Below are 12,121 nucleotides of genomic sequence, written 5' to 3' on the forward strand. Positions count from 1 at the left end.
CGTCGTTGCTTACCGCGTCCCATACATCTCTTCTTTATTGCTTTTTGGCAAAATGCATAGTTAGGTCCCTATACGATTATATTTTTGAGTTGAGTCCCTTCATTATAATTTTTATATAATGTTTATATAATGAATCCCTAAACTTTTAATTTTATAGTCATTAGTGTTAAAGGTGTCAAATCAAACTAAAAAACCCAATTAATAAATTACTTTCAACAAAAATAAAAATACCTATGCCTAATTTAAAAAATGAATAAAAATGTTATTCTAGTTGCACTAACAGCGCGTGGACCGTGGGGTATACGCATTTTAATTGAACAAAGGGTCAACGCGCCCCCTAAACTTGTGACACGAGGTCATCTAACCCAATTTATACTTTTTTGAGCAACGAACCCAAAAACTCTTCAATTTTGGGTCGATAACCCCATAATTATATTTTTAAAACGTGTAAAATACAAATCGGAGGCGATGAATGCAAAAACGTAATTAGATATTTCTCTAATTATTACGATATAATTATTCTAAATTTATTTTTTAAAATAAAAATATAAATTATCGGGTTATTTGACCCAAAAATGAAGAGTTTTGGGGATAGTTGATCAAAAAAGTATAAATTGGGTTAGATGATCCCGTGTCACAAGTTCAGAGAGCGCATTGACCCTTTCTTCCATTTTAATTCCTTGACGGAAAATTTAATTTTTATAAAATCAAAAGTGGAGGGACTCAATTTTACAAATAAAATTAAAAGGACTTAATTTTGAAAATGTAATATTATGGAGTTTCAAAAATGTATTTTATGTTACTTTTTCATTTTGTTTCGCTGACATAGTAATATTTACGGAAACACGAAAATAAAACAAATTTAATTTTCTCCCTCACCTTTTTTTTCTAGTCTACCACTTTTACTTTATACAAAAATAAAAATCCTCCCATTGATTCCTATTATTAATCCACATCACTCCTCTCTGTCTCTCTCCCTATATATAAATAGTACACCAACACCATCTCCACCACTTTGATTTTATTTTATACACACCCAAACAAATTAAATAGTGATCATGCTCTTGCTTTCAAGAAATTTCAATTAAAGGGTTTGTGCTTTTTTTTTGGGTTTGTTTTAAAATTTTGTTGGGTTAGTTCAATTTTTTTAGGTTTTGAGGGGAAAAAAATGGCAGTAGAAGCTCAGTTTGCATTATGTGGCTCTCAAGATTGGATGGATAATGTCTGTGGTGGCGGTTTAAATCTTTTTTACAATCCCCATCTTCAACAACAGCAGCAACAGAAGCTGAATCATCATCATCATCATCATCATCTACAACAACAGCAACAGTTTAATAATATGAACATTGGTTGTGTTCTTGAATCTCCTCCTCTGAAAACCCCATCAATGGCTTCTTATTCTCAAATCATGGATGCTTATGATGAGAAACACAGACAAGAGATTGATTATTACATCAGATTACAGGTTAGAAATAAACTTTTTTGTTTTCTTGGTATTTGTTTTGATTCTTTTTATTATAACCGCGACTTCGGCACGCTTATACCATTTGAGTTATAACTCATCGTTTGTTTTGGTTTTATGATATACAGAATGAGAGACTGAGATTCTTATTACAAGAACAGAGGAAGCAACATTTGGTCTCATTAATGAAGATAATAGAATCAAAGGCCGGGCCGTTATTGAGACAAAAAGATGAGGAAATATTAGAAGGATACAAAAGAAGACGAGAGCTTGAAGATTTCTTGAAAAGAATAGAACTGGAAAATCAAGAATGGCAAAGAATATCACAAGAAAAGGAATCAATGGTTATTTCACTCAGCAACACAATCGATGAATTACGAGAAAAAAAGGGTTCATGCTGCTTTGATAATGGAGCAGAAGATGCAGAGTCTTGCTGTAATAATGACATAAACAGAGGTTCAATTCAAGAAAACAGGGTAATAATTATTGATGATGATGATGATGACAGGGAGGGGAGATTGAAGAAATGCAGAGGGTGTAATGATAGGAATTCGTGTATTTTATTCCTGCCTTGTAGGCATCTGTGTTCATGCAAAGATTGTGAAGCTTTTCTTGATTGTTGCCCAGTTTGTCAAACAGTAAAGAAGGCTAGTATTGAGGCTTTAATAGTTTAGATTTTCTAGGTAAAAAACTCAATTCAATGCCTTGTTTTGCAGGGCATTGGTATTTGGTCATTTTTAGATTAGATTTTTGTTTATTTTTTGATGGAAAATCACAGAATCCTTTTTGTATTTACTATTTAGATGTTAAAATTGTAGTTTTGCAGTGGTAGCAATCAAAATGGATTGGAAGGAAATTACAGAACAAGGGGTAAAAAGTAAAAATAAAGAAAAAGAAAAGATGGCATCTTTTTTTCTTTAATTGGATTGATTGGCCTTTTTTTGCCTTTATGGGTTTCATTATTTGTGTGTGGAATATTAATATTGATTTGATTTGATTATTCAGATCAAGACTTGTTATAATAGTAAAAACAGTGACAGGGGAGAGCGTGAAAGAGTTGTCAGATTCACTAACCTTGTATAATAAGAATTAAATAAATATTCGGGTTGAGACCAAAATTTACCAGAGGTGTAAAAACTGAATCTTTCGTTATCATGGCAGTATATTTTTACCCAAATTTATTGACCAGGGAAATCTGAAAAGGGTATTGAAATGAACAGTTAATATAATCTACTCTCTTGTTGTTATTCAAGATATATTCAAGAGAGTATATAAATACGTATGGTGCTTGTAATCCGATTACAGGTTATGCCAAAGCAGGTGGTATCGTTAGAGACGATGGTGGGCGTTGGTTAGGTAGTTTCTGAATGACTATCGGTATTGATTCTGTTATCGGGCAGAATTAAGGGATGTGCTTCATGGTCTTCAACTTGGATGGAGGCTCGGGCTCAGGAAAATTCTTCTGAAGTCGATAACCCGACTGTGGTTGAGAATATTAGAAATATCTCTGATGCATGACAATTTTCTTGCATTGTTGCTGCAATTCGGGCAATGTTGGCTAGAGATTGCGTGGTTAAGTTCTATCATATATCGGAAAGCTAACTTTACGGCGGACTATCTCGCTTCGATTAGCAGCGACTCCCTTATTGGTTATATTTCTCATGATACCCATGCTATTAGTGTGCTTCCTAGGCTTGGCTATTAGTGTGCTTCCTAGGCTTGCCCATGATCTTTATGGTATTATTCATAGAGATTAGTTTCTTTGTTTAAGGCTTTGCCTCTTTCTTTGTACAAAAAAGAAATATTAGTGATATCTAAAGTCTTTTATGTTTATTAATTCAACATCTCAACTCTTATTTTTATCTAGGGGAGAGCATTTCGTCTGTTTATTTAACCGAACTAAAATTCTCAAAACCAAATTAGCTGATCAACCAAATGCTTAAAGTCAAATCAAACCGAATATGAAATTCTAACTGAAATCGAATCGGAAAAAAAGATTAAATTTTTTAAAACCGAACCGAACCAAATAGGTTGGTAGTTCGGTCTGTTTGGTTAAAAAATACAAGGAAAAAATTAAAAAATATTATAAAGAATCAATTTTTTGATTTATTTGGGCAGTTTGATTAATTTAGATATTTTAAATTTCAAACTAAACTAATAACCAAGACCGAATTTTTAAATCTTAAATCCAAACTAAACGAACCCATATTTTGCACCAAAACAAACCAACCAAATATCATCGCTTCGGTCGGCTAAATCAATAGGCCAAATACTTTGCTCACCCCTATTTTTATCAAATCATTTACTAAACATTAAAAATTTATATCCACATATTTATCATGCTTCTGACCAATTACCATCGTAAAAATGCTGATCATATAATTTTTTTATCTAAAATGGTTTAATTGACTTTCTCTATGTGCACACTTAACTGAGTCTACATGGATTAAATTTGAAACTTAGTTTTACACATATATCATTTTAATGAGATATTTTGAAATTTATTTTTATATAATTAAAAATTAACTAAGGTATTTTAAAACCGAATTTTATATGGCCAACGTTCTTGTGAGGCTAAACTGGTCGTAAGTAACATATTGCTATATTTTTGTTAAAGTTCAACAACTACTTTGATAAGAAAAAAGAGTTCAAAATACCAAATTGGGATAAAGACTAGTTCCTATAATTTATTTTGGATTGGAATTCCCTCAAGTTTATTTTAAACTTGAGGTGTCATGTTCACGATCTACACCGTTCATTGTAAAATAAACGGTGTAGATCAAAGCACAATTTTAATCAAATTAATCTATACCGTTCATTTTACAATGAACGGTGTAGATCGTGAACATGACCTTCTCAAGTTCAAATGAACTTGAGAGAATCCCAATCCATTTATTTTATATGAAATTTCAAATTTGATTCTTTAATATTCCTCCGTTGTAATATGAATACCGATCGTTGAATTTTCAATACAAATTGTCGTGACCGGTTTATAACCGGATTGATATGCAAAACAGAATCGAAACTATTCGGTAGGTGTTTAATTTTGGATATGATCAACAAATAATATATAACAAATTAAATAAATAACACAAAGGATTTACCTGATTCAGCATGAATGCGTACATCTACAGGTGAAAAAATCTAGCTATCCACTAAAAGAAATACTAAATTGATGGAGAATAGAAGAAAAAACAACAAAATGTTTAACTCTCTACAAAACGAGAAATTCTTATGTAGACTCGGTCTACCACGTCATCCGTGGACTAAATCAATCATATCCTAACACCTCATTAAAATGAGGGTGTTCTTGTAATTTTGTTTGTTATTTGCATACACTTTTTAATGATGATATTACAAGAATACCCTCATTTTAATGAGGTGTTATAATATGATTGGCTTAATCCACGGATGACGTGGTAGACCGAGTCTACCTAAAAATTTCTCCTACAAAACATATGGCATTAGGGGTATTAATCTTGCTTGGATTATACTTCCTAATTAGCCAATTCCTCATCACACATACTTCACTAATAAATTTCTAGTATAAATAGGAATTTTAGGCATATTTCAATAATATTCACCTTAACTTGAATTTTTTAATAAGTTGTGATTACCATTATACTGCACCTTCTCCATTTTAAGTTCGAAATGAACTTATTTTAAAAAAGGTTTTTGAGAAGGACCATACAAGCTTCTAATACATCTTCAACTTGTTAAAATCAAAATGACTCCAAAATTTGCTATCTTTGGATATATCAATCAAAATTTTATGAAGTTTTAAATTTTAGGCTTAATTACTTAAAAACCACTCACCTTGAACTTTTTTTTCGTTTATACCATGACCTAGGAAAAAATTCATTTATACCCTGACGTATGTATTTATGTTTCACCTCTACCCCGAAGCATTAAATTAACCTCTTTTTATTAAGAAAAAAGTTTAAAATAGTTCTTCATTTTTAACCTAAACTAATTAGAGTTTAATTAGAAATAAATTTTTCTTTAAATGAAGGACTATTTTAAACTTTTTTTTAAATGAAAAGAGGTTAATTTAATGCCTCGGGGTAGAGGTGAAACATAAACACATACGTCAGGGTATAAATGAATTTTTTCCTAGGTCATGGTATAAACGAAAAAAAAGTTCAAGGTGGGCGGTTTTTAAGTAATTAAGCCTAAATTTTATTGGTCTTAAAACTGATAAGAGAAACAAACATCATTATTAGCTATAATGATTAAATCAAAAAGTAAATTTTGAGGTTGTAGCATATCCCTTAATCTTCATAAGTGATGCTCAAAATTACAAGTGAATAATATCGATTAATCAGGTAATAAAGTGATAAATAAAGATCGAATCCCACTACTAGAAATTCTGCTTTTAGCGACAGATTTTAGTGACGGATTCAAAATCCATCGCTAAAATTACATTTAGCGACGGATTTTGAATCCGTCGCTAATCTCATCAAATTATTGACGGGAGTTATCCCGCCAAATTTAGCGACGGATTTTCCGTCGTTAGAATTGGCGGGAATTTTCCCGACAATTTTAGTGACGGATTCAAAATCCGTCACTAAAATTGCCGAAATAATTCTCATCAATTTTAGAGACGAGTTTAGCGACGGATTTCATAATCCGTCGCTAAAATTTAATTAACTAAAAAACATTATTAATTTGTTTTTGAAAATATGATTATTTTTTATAAAAAAATTATTTATTATTTATTTACTAAAAAACTTAAAAAATATTATTTATTATTTATTTATTTAAAAAATAATTATTTAATATTCTTATATAATAAAATTATTAAAAAATAAATAAATTATTATATTGCATTAATTATTATATAAAATTAATTATTATGCGGGGATAAAGTGTGCGAGTAAATATTTTTTCTTTTTAGTTATATTTAAATATAAAACACATCGATATATAACAAAAATATAAGTTGGGTAAAATGGAGCTACGCGCGAGGGAACTCTATGATTAAAGAGATATAGGTGGAGTAATGGGAGGATGGGTGACCTACTGGGAAGTTGGCAAGTCTACAAAAATTGTGGGTCGATGACAGTGTGGTCTATCGCGGGTGGGTTAGTGATGGTTGGCGACCGTTTAAATGATACTGAATTTTACGATTTTAATTAAAAAAAATTATTTTTTTTATTTTTTTTATTTTTAGAAATTAGTGACGGATTTAAATCCGTCACTAAATCCGTTGCTAAATTTTTAAAAATCCGTCGAAATTTTTTTCGTCCCGTCGTAAATTTTGTTTGCGACCAAATATATAGCGACGGACGTTGTCCGTCGCTAAACACTTTTAGCGACGGAAATATCCGTCGCTAAATGGATGTTTTCTAGTAGTGTCCACAGGAAATTAAATCTAGTACCAAAATAGTTAATTAATTATTATTCGAACTAACAAAGGTTTAATTGGTGAGAAATTTAATTAAACTAATAAAACAGAAAATAATTCTGATGAATAAAAACAATAATAATAAACAACCTAAAATATTGCTTTCGTATGGGTTACCAATACCTTACAAATTTAAATCATATCAATCGAGTTTAATTATTACATGCAACAGCGGATAGATCAAAAGTTGCTAACTCATTCTTCATATATTGCTGTTTATTGATTATAAATTGTTATCCCGAATCGTTCTTCCTGTCATAGCTTATAAAACCGTAGAAGATAACCCAATTATAACCAAAGCACTAAGAACAGGTTACTCACATAAACCTCATAACGTAAACAAGGTGATTTGACTCGTGTTTTGTAATTATGTCGTGGTTATCTCTTCCAATCGAATTGCTTAAATTCCCTCCTCACAATTCAATCTATCTTCATGCAATTGTTAGCTACCAAATCACAAACATTAAACTCAATAATGCAGATTGCATATAACAAGGAAAGATGTGTAATTTAGTTCTCAGATTTTAAATATAGCATCCATACTACTCACAATATTCCAAGTCAAAAAATTTAGCTACACATGCTTAAATTAACTAAACAATAATTAATAATAAACGTAATTGAACAATGGAAATGAGATAAAAATACTTAAATAAAAACTTGAAAATATTCTAAATATAAAGCCTTTGAAGGATTAGATCTCAAAACTAGATCTAAGGATTAAAAAAGAAATTAACTGAAAGATAAATTGTTTATAAACTAAAAACAATGAAAAACTAGACACATTACATAGCCTTAAGTCATATTTATATACTGGGGAAGTTCAAGAAGTATATTGCAAGAAGAATTTCACTTCAAGTCGAAATCCGCGTAGGAATGGAATTTTGGAGACTTTTAATTTTTGGGAAAATCTTTGCAGGATTGTGAAGAATTGCCGCCCCGTCACTCTATGAAACTCGGCAAGGGAGGTTGACAGAAAGCCTCCTTATCGAGTTATGAAATTTTGTCAAATTCTGAAACTCGCCAAAATCAGACAATCTAGCAAGAAATTTCAGAAAACGCTTAAATTTCCGAATTTTCACGAAAACGCTCCAAATCGCTCTATTTCACTCCACAAGCAATAATCTATAAAATGGACACCTTCCAAGTATAATTTTCTAAAAAATATGAAATATTACTAATAATTGTACTTGGAAAATGCTATACAAAATATATGTATCAATAAGTCGACCAACCCAATGAGCATACATCACAAGTGCAGCATCTAATCTCACTTCATCGTCAAATAAGTCATAAAACTCGTTGTTTTATATACTCAGATACTAGACATGTGCATTTAGAAAACAAGTTGAACATACATTATTGTTCTAACTGCCTCATTATGCATCTTGCCATTGACTGAAGCAATACCAAAAATTCTACATGTATTGACCGGCGTTGCCCATAACTACAATTCCACTATCAATTCGGTTGTAGACGGAAACCAATTAAAATTGGTATACATGTGACATGAACAACCTGAATTTGCATAAATTTTGGATAAAAAATATTCTGCTACAATTGTAGCATACAACTGGTTTTTACGTCTGATTATCTTCAAATAAATTGACTAATGAGCGATCCAATAGTAACCCTGTTCCAAATTACAAACATTGTAATCCATCTTATGTATAAGATTGCTACTTTATCAAAATAAAATCTCTTTTTGCAATGCCATGATTTTATCAAAATCTGATTATTCCCATACTAACTCTTTATTCTGCAAACTCTTAAAAGCAATTATTAGATTCAAAACACTAATAGAGTGCCAAAAGAGTATAAGAGGTTACCCCAACCAAACGCCCCTTAGAGTAAATACCGAAATTCTATCGATCTCCTTTCTTGATAGATTACATTTGAAGCCGACCCAAATAGACAACCCACGAGATGAGCTAGGCTTATATGGGTTTTAAGGCCCAAAAACATATTTAAATTTGTTTTTTTTATTATCTATTTTTGTATCTATCCAAATAAGCAATTAAAACCTCAATAGAATATGCTTGTTAAGTTTTTTCCTATAAATAGCTAACATTTTTATTGTTATTGTACAACTTATATTATATCAAAAATAAACCAAAGTTCAAGCTTTTAATCTCCCAACCTCTGCGATTGATTTAATTTAGAAGAATAACTAATATTAATTTTGCTTAGATTTTTAAAACCTTCATTCTAATCATAGAGTAATTGTTTAACCAAACAAAAATCCAATTATTTTTCTGATTAAACCAATTAAAGCATCAGACCTAGCAGAATGTATTTTATTAAATTTAAAGATTTGCATGTTAAATATTTTTTGCACAATGCACCATGTAATGATTAAATTCTGGATCCACCAAGTATCTAATAAGTCGACCTGCCACGTTACCTCGAAAGATAAGTTTGTGCTTTAAAATATGAATTATAAAATCAATTCAATTGATTAAAAATAGCATTTCAATGCCTTCCAAAAATAATTGTTTACCTCTTGATTCTTGCTTTTTTTTTGAATGGATGAATTTCAAGAGAATTAAATGAAGAACCTCTTTAATGACATGAAATTCCAGGAAACTAGGAGAAAGAACACCAAACTAAACCGAACTAAGTCTGAACCAAACAAATCAAATTGAATCGAACTAAATTTTTGACATAACCTTATCCAAACACGAGCCCATATTGAGGTCTGATCCCTAATTGAGTTCCGACCCATAAATTAGTTTTTGTTTAATTTTATATAACTAAAATACAAAAAATAGTTTCATTTTGGTTTTTTGTAAAAACAATAAAAAAGAAAACAAAATTCTAATACCATAATTTTATAGGTATTAAGATCCATATATTCTTTAAAAATGGATTCCTTATGGAATTCGATTCAAATATTATTATTTTTATTTCTGTATTGATGAAAACCGAATCTATCGGTCCAAAAACCGGACATATGCTTCCGAACCCTATCAAGTACAGCATAACAACTTTATATCAAACTGAACACCGAATTCCTATAGAATCGCCTCAAGGACAAACCTCATAGGATTCTCCTGTTAAGATTGAACCTCTTAATACTCGGTCTAAATGTACTCTGAATCATTCAGATAATTCAGACAAAATTTTATCTTATCCAAATACATACTCCTTGTCTGAACATGATTCAACGTTTATCAATTTGGTTCTAGTATCATTTAGAAGACTCTCGAACCATCTAAAAGGTGACCAAAAAAATCCTAATCAAAATATGTCTACTATGGAATAGAAATTCTAATCATATCCAGACTCTATCAGATATTGGCTTGACCTTACTATTATAAAAGGGGTTTGAGGTATGCCCATCAGAATACATGATGATTATTACTTAAAACTTTTAAGCTATCAATAATAAACGTCGAATACTAACTTTATCGTTGGAATGGTCATTAGACAGCTAATGTTCATTTAACAATCTAATCTTTATTTTATATGTTACTCGTTAAAAACAGACTCCGACAGATGTTAAACCAAATAATTGGTATGCAAATAGAATTTTCATTCCAAAATATGTGATACCGAACTTGCTTTTAGGATTTCTCCATTTCTTAGTAGAGAGAACAAGCCGACTAAAATTAACATTTTAGAAAACCTAACTTCTTATTTATTTATTTATATTTTTTTTAAGTCTACAAAAGGAGCCTAGAAAATAACCCTACGTTTTTTTTCTTTATGTGAATATGTTGTTGGCTTAATTACTTAAAAACCATCCATGCTGATTTTTTTATTTATATCCTGATATAGAAAAAAAAAACAAATTGTACCCTTGTTCTGATTTTGAGGTTTCGCTTCTACCCCGAAAGCATTAAATTGGCCTCTTTTCATTTAGAAAAAAGTTTAAAATAATCTTTCATTTTAGCTTATATTCTAATTAGACGTTAATGTTATTAATAGTGCAAAAAGCCTTTTTTCTTTAATTATAAAAAAGCCCTTTTCTTCACAAAATTTAATAAATAATAGTAATATTTTTATTTAATTTATATTAATTATTATTAATTTTTTAAAATAAAAAACCGTAAAGAAAATATCCTTTACACAAACGGAGTCGATTTATAAAAAAATATAAAAAATGCTTTTCCAACAAACCAAAACCATATTTAACTTCTCCGAAAAATCAAATATGGTTGATCCAAACACCAGATATGGTTTCTCCATGGAGAAACCAGATCATCCGGTGGTTTCTCCATAGAGATATCAAATCTCATGGTTTCTTCATGGAGAAACCATGACAGTCTTTCCAATAGTGGAGAAGACAAACTGAATTTTTTTTTCGCCATTAGAAAGTTCGTCTTTTTCATGTGGAAAAGACGAAAATGGAGCTACTCCTTCTTCTCTAAGAAGAGGAGGAGCAACTACTCTTCTCAGGTGAGGAGGACCTAAGAAAAAAATTAAGTTAAAAGAATTACAATTTTTCATTTACAAAAAGACCCATTAGGTTCTGGTGGACGACAGCAGATATGTAAATGGTAAGAGTATGTGGTGGATCAAAAGTGTTTTTTAATTTACTTAATTTTTTAATAAAATTTAGAAAAATAATCAATTATTATGATTTATTTGAATGTTTTTAAAGATGAAGGATTTGTTTATATTTTTTTAAATATAAAAAAATATGATGTAACTCTTCTTTTTAATTGTTTTTAATGTTTTTATGCTTAAATTAATTAAACTGTCAATTTTATTTAATTTGGAATAGAGACGAAATCTCAAAATCCAAATAAAAGTAGAATTTTTTTTATGTAAGGATATAAATAAAAGTAAAATTCAACGTGAATAATTGTTAAGTAATTAATTAAACCTAACAATCATCCCAAAAATTTAATTAGCTGGCCCTTATAGATTGCATTCTTTAAGCTATAGGTATTAAAATTGCTTCCACTTTATTCGGTACCAATACTTTGTGACGACTAACCATTTCTCTTTTGGCATTAATTAATTAGGTACATTTAAATAGTTGGAACTTTAAAAATTAGCTTGGCATAGGAGAATATTAAATTATTTGGGGCACGCGAAATTCATTTTTGTAAAATATGAATGTCATCAAAGATTGTGAAGTGTAGTTGTTAAATATTGTTATATACAAAAAATAATTTATAGAAGATATGATCAATATCAAAGTATTATATAATTGGAACTTATTGTATAATAATAAAGGTTGATAAAATATAATAATATATATTTTATTATTGTTTATGAAGGTTGATAAAATATAATATACA

At 29.8% G+C, this 12,121-nt stretch overlaps 1 protein-coding gene across 1 annotated transcript; it reads left to right on the top strand.

The window, feature by feature from the left end:
* Window positions 1–926: 926 nt before the first annotated feature.
* On the top strand, window positions 927–2,383 carry LOC126680065 (probable BOI-related E3 ubiquitin-protein ligase 2). Its single transcript, XM_050375106.2, has 2 exons — window positions 927–1,465; window positions 1,591–2,383. Exons 1-2 carry the CDS (start codon window positions 1,169–1,171, stop codon window positions 2,134–2,136), a joined length of 843 nt encoding a protein of 280 aa, XP_050231063.1. The 5' UTR covers window positions 927–1,168; the 3' UTR covers window positions 2,137–2,383.
* Window positions 2,384–12,121: the final 9,738 nt, after the last annotated feature.

The sequence above is a fragment of the Mercurialis annua genome, linkage group LG5 (genome assembly GCF_937616625.2).
Source record: "Mercurialis annua linkage group LG5, ddMerAnnu1.2, whole genome shotgun sequence".
NCBI classification, from domain to species: domain Eukaryota; kingdom Viridiplantae; phylum Streptophyta; class Magnoliopsida; order Malpighiales; family Euphorbiaceae; genus Mercurialis; species Mercurialis annua.

Coding starts and splice junctions, on each gene's coding strand:
- LOC126680065 (XM_050375106.2), top strand. CDS start 1,169: ATGGCAGTAGAAGCTCAGTTTGCATTATGTGGCTCTCAAGATTGGATG. Junction 1,466..1,590: donor ATTATTACATCAGATTACAG/GTTAGAAATAAA, acceptor TATGATATACAG/AATGAGAGACTGAGATTCTT.